General features: G+C 36.7%; 1 protein-coding gene across 17 annotated transcripts in view; it reads left to right on the forward strand.

The window, feature by feature from the left end:
• Positions 1-16329, forward strand: part of S100PBP (S100P binding protein) — a 31689-nt gene that overhangs the window by 10425 nt on the left and 4935 nt on the right. For all 17 annotated transcript variants that reach the window (XM_033114600.1, XM_033114591.1, XM_033114602.1 and 14 more), the window contains one exon: positions 414-517. In XM_033114600.1, the coding sequence (XP_032970491.1) occupies positions 414-517 (104 nt within the window). The remainder of the gene's footprint in view (positions 1-413; positions 518-16329) is intronic.

A 16329-nucleotide genomic window follows, 5' to 3' on the forward strand; every position in this document is an offset into this window, starting at 1 on the left:
TATGAGCAAGGGCCAGGCATTGTTCTTGCCAAAGTCACCAGTGTTCTAATTGCCAGATTTAGCTGGTTCTTTTCTGCCTTTATCTCATTCAATTTTTCTGTGGCTCTATGAAGTTAGTTATTTCCTGATTAACCTTGAATTACTCAACATCTTTCTCTCGGGACTTCACTTTCCTATGCCTCATTAATGGGATGTATATATTTCTTCTCTTCTTTTGTCTTTCAACTCCATACTTGATTTCAACTTCATACTGCGTGATTAACACTATCTTCTGTCAGTGGATCTTAGAGAGTATTTTGCCTCTGAAAGTTAGTTTTTCTAATTGATTATCAGTATATGACTTCTCTCAACAAAGCACTATATGCATGATTCTAATGGACTGTTTTTCCTCCTTCTGGTTTGCTTTGTTCAAGGACTAATGTTCCGACGGTTTCACAATTAGACCTAGAACAGAAGAAGCAAATTTATCTCAAGAATGTCTTTGCTCATATAAAAGATCCAGTGGACTCTAACCAAGGTAACACGGTAACCAAAGAATGGCATGGAAAGGTGTGATGAGACTTTTTTTTTCCAGTGTAATATAGCTTAAACTGGGAGATTGGTTTGAATTTTCTTAAATTGGTAAGAAAGATAACTTCCTAAAATTTGGTAAGAAAGATAACTTATTAAAATTGGTAAGAAAGATAACCCTAAAATTTTCACTTCAAGGGACTGCCTAACCAGATAATCCTCAAAGTGGCTGGGCTAACCAGTACTAGGGAGGGGTGCAAAGAGATTCATACCAGGACATAGGGTACCTTCCCCATGGCTGAGGGTTGTAACCAGACCTGTACTTTTTTGCTAGGGATTTTTCTTTTGTTTGAAAAATAGTAGAAGTGGATGACCAGACACTGCTTAGTAATCATTGATTTTTATTTGGAATTACTTATTTTCCCTATTGCCTTTAGCATTTAAATGTAAAAAAGCAGGCATTTGAAATTCCATCCTGCATCTTGACATCTGAATAAAAGCTCTTGAAAGGCTTTGACTGCCTTCCAGATACTTCAAGCTGTGTTATCCCTAGTTCACTGAAACCTATTGCATGCCAAAATGGCTAGATTCTTTCTCCAGCCCTCAAGAAAATGTTATCATTCAACCTGAACTATTGGCTGATGGGAAAACTCCTAAAGGTATACTTGTGGGCTGCACTGAAGGTGCAGAGGTTAGAGAGATACTGATAAAAGAATTTCTTCTGATAAAGATCACTCCATATTGTCATCTTTAGCTTCTTTATTCATTCAGCAAACCTTTCTTGAGTACTTTCAGTGGTGCTAGGTTTGAAGATTAGGGATTAGAAATGTAAAAAGAAGTAAGGTAGGGTCTTGGCCCTCTGGAAATTAATAGTCTGGAGAAAGAAAAGATAATTACACTGCAATATTGATTAGTGCTCTAATCAATAGAATTATGTATAAAGTACAGTAGGAGCAGGGAAAGAGCCCTTCTGTTTGTGTTTGGGCAGAGTGGAAGATGGGGAAGGAGGATGGATGCCTTCGGTAGGCTCCACTGAGAAGATAGTTCAATTACTCTAAGATCACTAGGGAGGGTTTCAGAAGAATTTTTGGCCAGAGATCAGAGGAATCTCCCCTTTCTTTGACAAATCTTGGAATTATTTAGTTTTTTTTTTTCTTTTTTGTTTTATAAAACTATGAGTGAAAGGTTTAGAACTCTTGAGACGTCAGTCAGAAGAATTTTATTCCAGGACCTTTATTTTTTTCTTAAATATTTCGTTAAGCAGTGAAATACTACTCATACTGATTGCTCAACCCTCTGGTTGTGAGATCCCTTTGCTTGAACTATTTTAGAGGTCTGGTGGAACGAGAGACACCCCCACCCCCACCCCAAGTCATTGAAGGGGCAGACTAAAAGAAGTTTGTCTATACTCAGCCTCGGGAGAAGAGGCTTGATCATTACTTTTCCTTCCATGAGTTGACTTTCTTTTATACCCTAGGCAGTTGACATTGACATATCCAGTTACATTTTCTTTTCTTATTTGGGACATTTAGAAAGGAAAATTTCACAAGAAAAGCAGTGAGCAGCTGCTCATTTTATAGCATCTTTTCCAATCTCATCCCCCATTCAGCAGTCCCTGTCCCATTTTATCACAACAATCTATATCCCATAAGAAACAGCTAGAATAACCAGTGTAGAGGAAAGGCAGTATATTTTAGTGGTTGGGAGAGTAAAATCTAGTCTAGAGTTACCTTCTGGGTTCATATCCTATTACCATTGCTTACTGGCTATGTGAATTTGAGACAATAAAAACTGTTTTCTCATTTGCAAAATGGGGATAATAATGAGGCTTATCTATGTGAAAATTATACATGTAAATACAAGTATAATGCATAGAACAGTACCTAACCATAGCAACTAACAATATTTATTGAATTGAATACTTAGCATTATTAGCAAGAAAGTGTATTTTTCATACTGAAGTTCTTTTAGGTAAAATATTAATAGTATGCTGTCAGATGTTTGTTTTTAAATCTCAAAAAAAAAACAAAAAAAAAAAACGAACCAACCTGGAAAATTAGAGAAAACAGCTTTAACAAAATGTTGATAAATGGTGCTAAGTGATGAGTATGTGGGGTTTCATTATACTGTTACACACTTTTTTATATTTATGTATTTGAAAATTTCTATACTTCTATGTTGTTTTTTAAAAAGTGCATCTTTTAGGATGTTCCTTTTTGACATCTAAGAATATCAACATTACCAGTTCTAAAATTATCATGGGCCTCCAGCGCTTGCTTCTGCCTCCTAGGAATCCAGTGTGATTTCTAAATTCTGTGTCACTTTCCACTACCCAGTGTTCATGTATCCAAAATTTAAAGATTTATATACCATATTGTAGGGGGGGAAAACGGGGGCATAGTCTTCATCTCTTCTCTGTTTATATATGAATTACAGAGCAGCCAGAAGCAAAAAGAGGGAGCATGATGCCTCCTGTCTTTCTTTTTGAGATGTTTAGTGCTATTTCATCTTGGAAAAGTATAACTCTTCAGATTCTTTATTAACACAGAGAAATTAGTAGAGGACAGATTCCATTGTAGTTCCTGCCAATTCAGTTTGAATCCTCTTCATTGGGTTAATCTTCTTCTTTCACTTTATCAATAATGTATATATTATCGATACAGTATAATATAAAATTATTATATAATAAAATATAATAATATAAATCGTTCTTCAACTCCATTATTCCAATATAGGTATAATCTCTTTTGAGTTTAGTGCCACATGGTTCTTTACAAAGAAATACCAAGCACTTCCTTCCTGACATCCCAGCTAATGGAAAACTTTATATGAGATTTTAAGTTCTTAGAATAGAAAAAGGACCATTCCAATCTTCTCTTTAATCTCCCAACACATAAATCTGTTCTAGGTATCTTTGCCAAGTGACCATTCAGCATTTGTTTAGAGTTCTAATAATGTAAAACTCATTACCCCATGAAGGAGGCCATTCATTGCTTAGGAAATTCTGATTGTTAGAAAGTTATTCCTTACATTGAGCCTAACTCCCCTGTAATTTCCAGTGATAGTTATTAGCTCTGTCCTCTTGGATCACAAACAATAACTACTCTCTTCCGTTTACTTAATGTATTTTAAGGACCTTTCCTTGTTAAATATCTGAAATTAAGATTTTTAATGATTACAAAGAATTAATTTATTATTCCATCTTGGATAATTAGTTTTTGTCCATTTTCATAGTAATGCTGCAGTGAACATTCTGGTCAATGTTTATGTGCAATTCTTATTTCTATAGGATGAATGCTAGAAGTGGAATTGCTAGGTAAAGTATACAAACATTTAAAAATTTTATTACATGTTACCAGATTGTCCTGTCCCCCAAAATTACATTTTTACTGTCACCAATTTAATAGGTAAATTTTAACATATTATGTTCTAATAATTAGGTTAATCATTTTTTCATGTTTATTGGCAATTTATATTTAGTCTTAACTTTTTAAAATCATCTAATATCCATACCATATTCCAATATCCTTTGTTGTCCTAAAAATGTGTCTTGTAAATTATTAGAACAGGATCTAATCAAGGTTCACGTGTTTAGCTATTGTGTCCTTAGTCTGTTAATCTAGATCACTTGTTTTGTAGATTGTCCCACATTTTGAATTGTTTGCTTGTGGTGTCATTTAACTTACTCCTCCATCCCCTGTATTTCCTGTAAACTAGAAGTTGGTTCTAGAGGTGGGATTATTATCGCTTCTTGGCTTTTTGGCTAAGATCAAGTGTAGAGGTGGGATTAGATTCAGATTAAGCATTTTGGGCTGGAATATTCATAGGTACTGTTGTGCATTCATCCTGTATCAAATTAAGAGGTACCACCTAGTGACAGGTTGTTCCACTAATTGTGATGCTGTTTGATCACTTTGCTGAAGTGTTAACTGTCACGTTTCTCCACTGTAAGGTACATTTTCTCCTTTGTAATTAGTAAGTCTTCTGTGGGTTGGTACCATTAGAATATCCTGTTCCACAACAGTTGTTCACCTAATGGTTTGAGCATTTATTGATGATCCTTACCTGAATCAGCTACTACACAGAGAGTTGAATAGAAAATGTTCATTTTCTTTGTTTTTTTGAAAAATGTTTGTCTTCTAAATATATCATTTCTTCTACAATTATTTGCTAGCATTCTTCTATAAAGGGTGTTTTTTTGTGTTTTGGTTTTTTTAAGTATCACTGCTAACTCATGGATGTTTTTTAAAATTAATGTGTTATAATCAATTATAGTCATTTTTTTTGATGTGACCTAAATTTGACCAATGGGAATTCCTTCAAGTGGGTTTCTGTGTCTTCTGACATAACTCCATTAATCTTTTTTGTAAACTGTGGTAAAAAAACATAACATTTACCTTTCTTAACCATTTTTAATCATACAGTTAAGTAGTATTAAGTTTATTCACATTGTTGTGGAACAGATCTCTAGAACTTTTTTATCTTGCAAATCTCAAACTCTCTACCCATTAACAAACAATTAGTCTTTTCCCCGTCCCCTACGCCTCTGTTTGCCACCATTCTACTTGGTTTCTATGAATTTGACTACTGTAGATTCTTCATATAAGTGGAATTATATAGGACTTGTCTTTTTTGTGACTTGCTTATCTCACTTAGCATAATGTCCTCAAGTTTCATCCATGATGTAGCATATGCCAGAATTGTCTTCCATTTTATGACTGAATAATATTCCATTGTATGGATATATACTACATTTTGTTTATCCATTCATCCTTCATTGGACATTTGGGTTGCTTTAACCCAGGGGTGTCCAAACTGTGGCCCGCGGGCCAACTGCGGCCCATGATCCATTGTTAATTGGCCTGCAGCAAATTCCAAAAATATATTTAGTTTACTTAAATAAACCAGGTGAGGCAATACGTACTTCACCTCGAGTGAGTGGCCCGGCTGTTTGTGTATTTTACTGCATATGGCCCTTGGTAAAAAACGTTGAAAAAAGTTTGGACACTCCTGCTTTAACCTTTTGGCTATTGTGAATAGTGCTGCTGTGAACATGGGTGTGCAGGCATCTCTTGAAGATCCTGCTTTCAATTCTTTTGGACACATACCCAGAAGTGGGATTGCTGGATCATATGGTAGTTCTACTTTTAATTTTTTGAGGAAACTTCATATTGTTTAACACAGTGGTTAGTCTTATTTTACAACCCCACCAACTGTGCACAAGGAAGAATTCCCATTTCTCTACATCCCCACCAGCACTTATTTTATGTTTTCTGGTAGTAGCTATCCTAATGGTTGTTAAAGCAATATTAATTGTATTACAACTAAGTAAATATTGTTCACTGCAAAACCAGTAGTATGCTGTGGTTTCGTTTTCTTTCTTGAATTGCTTTTTTTCCTGGAATTTTTAATTTCCTCACTTTTTAAAAACTGCAAATGAATTTATCCTTAATTTTTTACAAATGCAATGTAAATCCTTTTCAGTGTTTCCCCTTCCCCTCCTGCAAATGCTCAAACATACACCATAATCTATAAATTCCTTTTTAATTTTTTTCTGGAGACTTTTATAGAGCCTTCTGTTTATTGCTTCAAGCTGCACTGCTTGTTTTCTGGGCCTGCTACAGAGTTACCATCCTAGTATTTACCTTTGCTGCCTTCCTGGATTGAATACTGTTTCCTGGGTCCCATTTCTTCTTGATCTTTTGTTTTAGTGGCTCACATCCTCTGAGAATTTCTGAAAAAGGGGACATAGGAGATAAATTCTGGGACCCCCTCAATATCTGAAATGTCTTTGTTCTCATACTTGATTGATAGTTTGATAGAAAATTCTAAATTGAAAATCATTTTTCCTCAGAATTTTAAAGACATACATCCAGTGTTGCTGTTAAGAAGTCTGTTATCAGTTTCAGTTTTATTCCTTTATATGTGACCTTTTTCTCACTGGAAGTTCATAGAGTCTTATTTTTATCCACTGTATTCTGAAAATTGGTCCTAATTATTGAGATTTTTTGGTACAGGTCTTCCTTTTTCTTTTCCCTTCCATTCTTTATGCTAGGTATTCTGTCCTTTTAATCTAGGCATGTTTCTCTCAGTTCTGATCATTGTTTCCCCCCTGTACAATCTGTTCTCTATTTAAGGAACTCCTAGTAGTTACTAAATTTCCAAGGATTGATCTTCTAAGTGTCTTATCTTTTCTCTCCATGTTCTGCCTCTGTCTTTTTATCTACTTTCTGGGATATTTTCTATACTTTTATTGAGTGCTTTATTTTTACATTCACATTTGTGATTTCCAAGAGTTCTTTCCTGTTTTGTTCCCTTTCATATCATGTTGTTCTATCTTATTTGATGAACTGATTTCTTATCGGTCTCAAGATTTTTTTTAGTTATAATTAAAATACAATAAAATGCATAAATTTAAAGTATACAGTTGGGTTTTGATCTATGTATACACCCATAAAACTATCACTGCAATTAAGATAAATATACCACATTTACCCATGTTAAGTCTATATTTTGGTGAGTTTTAACAAATTTATACATCTATGAAATACAACAATCAAATTCATAGAACATTCCCCCCACCACCCTAGAAATTTCCCTTATGTTCATCCTAGTCAATCTGTCCCTGTCCCCACTCCAGCCTGGCAACTAACAGAGTTTATTAAGGGAAACAACATAGGAGCTGCATCTTGGGCAGCTGCAAGATGAAGTGGATATTCTTCTAGCTGCTTGGTAGGTGCCAAAGAATTATATAGGGTTAAAAGTGGGGCAGGGAATATTCATGGGGACTAGTATGTGAATACTACCAGGTATAGGAGACTACATGCTTGACCAGTTCAGGACAAGAGCGTGTTCCCAGAAGCAGCACTAGCAGGAGTCAAGGGGGGTGGGGTGCTGATTTAAGTCAGAGTGAGCATCAGTTATGGTCAGGCAGCCTCTACGGGAGTTGCGGTAAGCAGTCTCCGTTACAGCCTGGGTCCAGCTCGCAGGCCAGACAGCCGTGACATCATGGAACAATCAATCTCTCCTCTACATAAATATTTTTAAAGGTTTTTGTGTCTTGTTCATGAGGAACATTGGTCTTTAGTTTTTCTTGTCTTGTCCTCCTCTGGTTTAAGTAATCATGGTAATAGTGGCTTCATAAAATGAGTTGAGTAGTGTTTTTTCTGATTGTGTATAATTGGTATCTCTTCCTTTAAATATTTGATAGAATTTGCCAATGAAGCCATTTTCCCCCTCAGGGGTGATATATATTTTGAAAACAGCCTGTGCAATCTCTAGTGAAGAACCAGCACTGAAGGCCCCCCATGCCCACCTAGTCATCCCACAAATTTTGATATGTTCTCATTTTCATTTGGTTCAAAGCAATTTCTAATTTCCCTCCTGATTTCTTCCGTGACCTATGGGTTATTCAGGAGTGTGTTGCTTACTTTCCAAATATTTGGGAGTTTTCGCTATCTTCCTGTTCTTTATTTCTAGTTTAATTCTTTTGTGGTCAGAGAATATACTTTGTATGATTTCAGTCCTTTTAAATACACTGAGACTTACTTTATTGCCCAGCATATGGTCTATCTTGGTGAATATTCCATGTGTACTTGAAAATGTTTATAAGTATTCTGATGTTGGAGTGTTCTATAAATTTCAGTGAGGTTTTGTTGGTTGATGGTGTGTTCAATTCTATAGCCTTACAGATTTTCTTACTAAAAGAAGTGTTTATATCTCCAACTATGATTATGGGTTTTTCTGTTTCTCCTTTTAGTTCTGTCAGTTTTTGCCTCCTGTATTTTGAAACTCTGCTATTGGATGCATACACATTTAAGAATATTATATCCTCTTGATAAATTAACCCCTTTATCATTATGAGCTCTTTTTTCTCTTAATAGTCCTTGATTTGGAATCTACTTTGTCTGACATTTATATAGCTATTTCAGCTTTCTTTTTTTTTTTTAATTGGGGAACAGTTGTTTTTCCAGGACCCATCAGCTCTGTATCAAGTCGTTTTCAGTCTAGTTGTGGAGGGCACAGCTCACTGGCCCATGTGGGAATCGAGCGAGGGACCTTGGTGTTATAAGCACTGCATTCTAACTACTGAGCCGTCTGACTGAGCCAACTGGCTGCCCCTATTTCAGCTTTCTTTGACTAGTGTTTGCATAATACTTGTTCCATCCTTTTACTTTTAACCTATCCATATCTTTATGTTTAAAGTAAATGTAGACAGCATATATGCAGACCTAGAGACTTGCTTTTGTTTTTTTTCCCAGTCTCACAATCTCAGTCTTTTAATTTGAGCGTTAGTTCAGTCACATTTAATGTAATTATAAGTATGGTTGAATTTAAATCTACCATCTTGCTACTTGTTTTTGTTTGTTTGCAATAGCTACATGTGGATGCCATGGAAATACTCTTTCAACCTTTTTTTTTTAAATGTATTTTTATTTTAGCCCAATGACATCACAGCCAACAAAGTTAACTGCAGTTTCTTTTTTTAATTGGGGAATATTGGGGAACTGTGTTTTTCCAGGACCCATCAGTTGTTGTTGTCCTTCAATCTAGTTGTGGAGGGCGCAGCTCAGCTCCAAGTCCAGTCACTGTTTTCAGTCTTTAGTTACAGGCGGCGCAGTCTTTAGTTACAGGTGGTGGCAATTCCATGTGGGAATTGAACCAGCAGCCCGCGCTCTAACCAACTGAGCGATCCAGCCACCCTGCTACTTGTTTTTTTGTGTTTTGTTTTTTTTAAAGATTTTATTGGGGAAGGGGAACAGGATTTTATTGGGGAACAGTATGTACTTCCAGGACTTTTTTCCAAGTCACGTTATTGTCCTTTTAGTCTTAGTTGTGGAGGGTGCAGCTCAGCTCCAGGTCCAGTTGTGGTTGCAGGGGATGCTGCCCACCATCCCTTGCCTTGTGGTTGAGAGGACAAGCTCCAACCAACTGAGCCATTTGGGAGCTCAGTGGCAGTTCAGCTCAATGTGCCATGTTCAATCTTAGTTGCAGGGGGCGGAGCCCACCATCCTTTGCGGGAGGGAGTCGAACCGGCAACCTTGTGGTTCAGAGGACGCGCTGCAACCAGCTGAGCCCTCCGGGAGGCAGCTCAGCTCAAGGTGCTGTGTTCAATCTTAGTTGCAGGGGGCAGAGCCCACCATCCCTTGCGGGACTCCAGGAATTGAACCGGCAACCTTGTGGTTGAGAGCCCACTGGCCCATGTGGGAATCGAACCGGCAGCCTTCGGAGTTAGGAGCATGGAGCTCTAACCGCCTGAGCCACTGGGCGGGCCCCCGCTACTTGTTTTTTATTTGTCTATTCCTTGTTTCTTTCATCTTTTCCTCCCTTGTTTTGAGCGTTTTTTAGTACTCTGTTTTATTAGCTTATTATCTATAACTGTTTTATATTTAGTGGTTTTTCTAGGATCATACTTCTCAAAAGTTTTTGGTTACAGAATCCATCTGTATTCGTACACATTAAAAATTGAGGACCCCAAAATGTTTTTGTGGCTTATATTTATCTGTACTCAACCATATACAAAGTTAGAACTGATAAGTTGTTAAAATACAGAGGGTGCCAAAAAATGTGTATACATTTTAAGAAAGGAAAAAACTATTAAAATTACACTGATGGTAACCACTTTGAGCACCTATTGTAATTGCAGAAGTCAAATGTGACTTGTATTCATTTTTGTTACTGGTATATATTGAGTATTACAATTTTAATACAGTTTTTTCCTTTCTGAAATTGTGTATACATTTTTTGGCACCCTCTGTATTTATTAATATGTTTTAAAATAACTCATTGCAAATTAACATAAATAATACATTTTTATTAAAATAACTATAGTTGCTCAAAAAAACCCAAAAATTTAGGGAGAAGAATCGCATTGGTTTACATTTTTGCAAATCTCTTTTAATGTCTGGCTTAACAGAAGACTGCTAGATTCTTATAGGTGGTTCTGCATTCCATATCTACCATGTAGCCTCTTGAAAACTCTATAGTTCACTTTAGAGAGAATGCAAGAGAAAAAGACAAATAACATCTCTGTTGCTATGACAATAATTTTGACCTTGTGAAACCTCAGCAGGGTGTTGAGTATTCCCAGGGATCGTTGGACACACTTTGAGAACTGTTTCTCTATCGGTTTTCGAACATAGTCCATTCTGGAAGACCGTTTGAGTTCTGAAACGTTTGAAAACCGAGGCATGGTTTTCCCATAGAAAGTAATGCAAAATGGATTAATCCGTTCCAGACCTTTAAAATCAACCCCTAAAACTGCAAATTTAGCATGAATTTTACTATCTAATGATACCATAGATCCATAAAGTTTACAGTGTTCATAAACCGAAATGTTCGTCAACGGAAACATTCGAAAACCAAGGTGCTATTGTATTTTACAATGTGGCTGTTTAACTTACTAGTCTACCTTTAAATAATATACTATACTAGTATATATATATATACATATATATATGTATATATGTATATATATATATTAGTCTACCTTTTAATAATATAATGTCAGGCCCTAATAACAATATACTTCAAAACCCTATTCTGTTTTTTTGTGCTGTTTGTTTGTTTGTTTAAGGAAGGCGCAGCTCACCGTGGCCGTGGGTGGATGGAACCTGAAAGCTTGGTGTTATCAGCACTGCGCTTCTAACCAACTGAGCTAACTGGCCACCCCCTGTGCTATTGTTTTTGTACATTATACATATGCATATATTTTCAGTACATTATTCTTTAAATGGTTATCTTTTAAAGACATTTTTTAAATGAGAAAAATAATCTTACATTTACTCACATATTTATATTTCTAGTGCTCTCGATTCTGTTCTATCTGGTATTTTCTTTTTTCCTGATGAACTCCATTTAGTTTCTTGTAGTACAGATCTGCTACTGATGAAGTCTCTCTGCTTTTGTTTATTTACTAAGTGTTATGTTTTAGGGGTTTTTTTTGTTTTTGTTTGTTTTGGGTTTGGTTTTTTTTGCCATCATTTAAAAAGAACTTTTTATTTTGAAAAATTATAGACTCTAAGAAGATTTAAGGCTCACCTCAATTGTTTTCCTTCCCTCAGGGATCACACAATTCTGAGCAGTTTGAAAACACTTGTTTCATATATTTTGGCCAGTTTCTAGTTGCTTACAATGGGAGGTTAACCTATGCATCATGACTAGAAGTGGAAGTCTCTGCTTCGACTTTTACTGAAGGTCATAAGCAGCAATGATTGTAAATTTTTGTTCTGCATTTGCTGTTACTGTTGAGGATATTAATTTATCACTCAATATCCCTTATGTAGTTACCACTTCAGAAATGAGTTATATAATAATTCATGTATCTTTCTTTTGCTTTTTTGCCTTGTCTTCAAGGAAAATCAGTCAAGATTTATAATAGATCATTGTGGTTTTATTGACCTAGAGGTGACACATTTGCATTCTTGCATTCTACTTAATTTTTTTTTCCTTTTTATTCCTATTTTATTAACCCATTTATAAAAGCAGTAGCCTACACTCCTATAGCACATTTTCTTCTTTCCCTCTTTATTTCCCCCCCTGTATTCAGGCTTTTTTTTTTTTTTTTTTTTTTTGATGGCATGGCATAGAGATAGTGTGATGGCCTTTAAGTTTAAGCATATACAGAAAAAAAATGAAGATTAGATGTTCAACAACATAGCCAGGCCTCATAGTAAAAAGAATCAGCCAGAGAGCCAAGCCCCCTCAGAAACGGGTGCTTCTGTTCTCTACTCAGGTTTTCCCTGCTGATTTAGTACTTCTGCTGCTCTCTGTTAGCTCTCTCAAGTGTCTGTTCTCCTAGGTATCTTCCTGTGTGCTCTTTTCTCTTGGGTTCTCATTATTAAACCTCACATTCACATTTCAAAGGAGAGTTATCTGATTGATTCATTTAATGACCTGTTGGTGCCAGGCCAGCTCTTAGGTCTTAGTCAGCTGAGAGATTGCCTGTTCTTGGATCATGTGCTACACTTGATTGAATAGGGAGGGTCATGTGGTACAAAGTATGGTGCCATATAAAACCTGTCAGAAGGGCCATTGGCAAAGCAAGCACTCAGCATTGTCATTCCTTCTTTATAATAGTTGATTCACTTTTAACTTATCAAGGACATTTATTAGACTGGATTTTCCCCCAAACCAATCAGCTACATATTTATAGATTAAGGTTTAGATGAATTGCCGATCTCATTCCGGAAATATGGGGAGTTTTCTTTTCCTTCTACTTTCATTCTTAGCCACAAAAACAAAGGATAGTCTTCACCACCTTTTAACCATAACTTAAAATAAACCCATGGTGTTGATTGTTGGTCCAAGAAAGCCCATCTGTTAGAGACTGTGAAAGGAAGAGAAACTTCAAAATAAAATGTTTCCATTCTTGTTAGCATCCCTAAATTTAGAGGAAGAAGAGAATGAAGCTATGAGCTGAAATAAGGTTTTTGGATTATTAGCCCCACATGGGTTTGAATCCTGGCTTTCCATAGACTAGATGATAGATGAGTATCTTTTCTAAGCTTCCCTTTACTCATGAATGAAATGGAGATTATGGTGTTTGCCCCATGTGGCTGTTAGGATTAAATGACAGGATACATGCAAAGCAGTTAGCAAAGTGCCTGGCACATACCGTGTTGCCCCGAAAATAAGACCCAGTCTTATATTAAGTTTTGCTCCAAAAGACGCATTAGGGCTTATGTTCAGGGGATGTCATCCTGAAAAATCATGCTAGGGCTTATTTTCCGGTTAGGTCTTATTTTCGGGGAAACATGGTAATAAATGCTTGATAAATGTTAGCTCCATTATCTCTAGATTATTAAGTCTTAGTAATAATAAGAGTTACCATAGTCCATCAGTAAATTCTCAGTGCTAATGAAAACATTTTTTTGATGTATGAGCTGAGACCTAATTATTGAGCCTTGTTTACTCAGCGCTCAGGTACCAACTGGGTATACAAGAGATACACTGTTATATTTCTTGTTTTCAGTCCCAGAAAAATTTTTAAGGAATCTCAATCCAAGGTATTGTTGGAATTTGAGCTCTGTCATTAGCTGTGTGAACCTGAACATTTACTTCTCTGTGCTTCAGTTTCTTTGTCTGTAAAATGGGGAAACTACCACTTAGGATTGTTAAAAGGAATAAATAAGTGAGTTAATATGTGTGACGCACGTAGGACGGTACCTGATACATGGTGTGTGCTCTGTGTAAGTTGCTGCTGCTAGATTATGATTCCTAGCAGTTGAATACTTGAAGCCTCCATGGGCCTCATTGACCAGTCTTTCTTCTTTTAGTTTGAAGTGAATAAGTATCTTTGTAGGAGGTTTCTAATATACCTTTAGTTTCTATCATCAGGGCAAATTTTTTTTTATTAGTTTCAGGTGTACAAAACAATGTAATAGTTAAACATTTATCATTTATGTCCCTCACACAGTGATAACACCCCCCTCCCCATCTACCCATCTACTACCCCTTTGACACTGCATGCAGCCATTACATTTCCACTGCAGGGCAACTTTTTCCAAGTCAAGTTGTTGTCCCTTCAGTCTTAGTTGTGGAGGGTGCAGCTCATCTCCATGTCCAGTTGCTGTTGCTAGTTGCAGGGGATGTAGCCCACCATCCCTTGCGGGAGTCCAACTGGCAACCTTGTGGTTGAGAGGACGCACTCCATCCAACTGAGCCACCTGGGAGCTCAGCGGCAGCTCAGCTCAAGGTGCCATGTTCAATCTTAGTTGCAGGGGGCGGAGCCCACCATCCCTTGTGGGACTCGAGGAGTTGAACTGACAACCTTGTGGTTGAGAGCCCACTGGCCCATGTGGGAATCGAACCGTCAGCCTTCGGAGTTAGGAGCACAGAGCTCCAACTGCCTGAGCAACCGGGCTGTCCCGCAGGGCAATTTTTTAATAGAATCTAGGGGGTAAGAGATGAGTGAGCTGAAGGACATGGTCTACAGATAATCTTGTTTCATTCTGAGACTGGACACCAGAATTTTCGTATCTTGCCAGCCCTCCTTTGGTGATGCTTCAACAGAAAAACTGTCTTGAAATTCTTACAAAGCTGATTTTTTTTTCTCTTCCCACTGCAATGACCTTTGTGGGGGCTAGAGGGAATGGGGTTTTAGTGATGTGAAAGTAGGGTATAAGAAAGGCAATTTGAATCAAGAACTTTGATTTTAGCCAAACAAATATAGTAGGCAAGGGATTTTCTAATCAGAAGCTGCTTCCCTTCTTAAAGAGAAAATTCATTTCTGATTTATATTTCCTTATCAAGAAGTGAGATTAGTATGTTTTCTTTCCATATTAGTGAGAGTGAACATCTTTCCATTGTGTTTATTGATCACTTGTCTTGCTTTTGTGAATTGTCTATTCATGTCCTTGACCTGTTTTGTTTTATGAGGAGACTTATTTTTGTAGAATAAGGACATTAAACCTTTGCCAATTATCTTTCAGATGTATTTTTCATTTTGTTAGTTGTCTTATTTTATCCTTAGTTGTGCTTTTTTTATTTTAACTGCACAGAAATTTTTAATGTAATGAATCTATAAATTTTTCCTGAAAAGTATCATCTCATTATGCTTAGAGAATTTCTGCTGAGTGTCATAGTTTATATTTAGATTGATCCATTTAATAAGCATTTTTCCTTACAAATAGGTGATTGATTGTCATAAAATTTGAATACTCATTGCAAACTAACATAGGCCTGAGGCTGTAACACCATAGTAATAGCTACCACTAACTACACACCAGCTGTGTGCCAGGCAATATGCTAGGTCTTTTATGTACTATGTTCCTAATATTCAACTTCAAGCTAAATGTGATTGTTGTCCACATTTCCTAGATGAGTAAAATGGGACTAAAAGAAGTAAAATGATTTGCCCAGGGTCAAAGAGCTAGCTAGTGGCTGGATTGGAATTTTAACTCAGGTCTGCCTAACTCCAAAGAATATACTTTTTCTACACAGCTTGGCTCCTTGAGACTTCAAATGAATTAAATTGGTCCTAAAAGAAAGATTTTTTATCAGAGCTGGAAAAGACGGTCAGTAGCCTACTGCTCTTGGTTCCTAAGAGCATAGTAGACAAGGTAATGAGAAATATAATATGTAAACTGGCTGAAAGAAAGATCGCCACTGTCTAGGGCAGGGGTTTTCTAACCATGGTTGGTTCCCAGGCCAGCAGCATCAGCATCGTTGGGGCATTTGTTAGAAATGCAAAATCTCAGGTCCTGCTAGGACCTGCAGAATCAGAAATTCTGGGGTTGGGGTCCAGCCATCTGTTTTGTAATACCTTCAGCTGATTAGGATGCATGTTAAAATTTGAGACCCACTGGTCTGGGGAAATTATTTTCTCTCTAACAGTAATTTCTGCTTTTGTGCAAAATTAGCATCATCAAATAGTGGCAAAAGCTGGAGACAAACAGGAGCTAGTTTTGAGTACAGTTTAATAAGCGTTTAAGGCAAGTTCACCTCCCTGAGCTATAGTTTTCCATCTCTAAAATGATGTTAATAACATCTATCTCCATGTAAGATATATTTTTAGAATTAAGTAAGATAATATGTTAAGTGCTTAATAGTGCCTTGCCAGACTCCCAGGTGTTTGAGAAATTGCCTCCAGCAATTTTTCTTGTTTAGCAACAAGCCTCCACCCTCCCCGCCCCCATTCTCAACTTCTTTTGTTTCTCGAATGTATTTTGCTGTCTTGTGTCTCTAGGCCTTTGTATTAGCTACTTCTCTTAGACACCCCTACCTCCCACCACTCTTTGCCTCATTAACTTCTGTACATTCTTTAGATCCTCACTTATAATTTACTTCCCCTGGAAGGGGCTTTCTCTAATCCCCAAT

Source organism: Rhinolophus ferrumequinum, chromosome 9, assembly GCF_004115265.2.
Source record: "Rhinolophus ferrumequinum isolate MPI-CBG mRhiFer1 chromosome 9, mRhiFer1_v1.p, whole genome shotgun sequence".
Classification (NCBI taxonomy): domain Eukaryota; kingdom Metazoa; phylum Chordata; class Mammalia; order Chiroptera; family Rhinolophidae; genus Rhinolophus; species Rhinolophus ferrumequinum.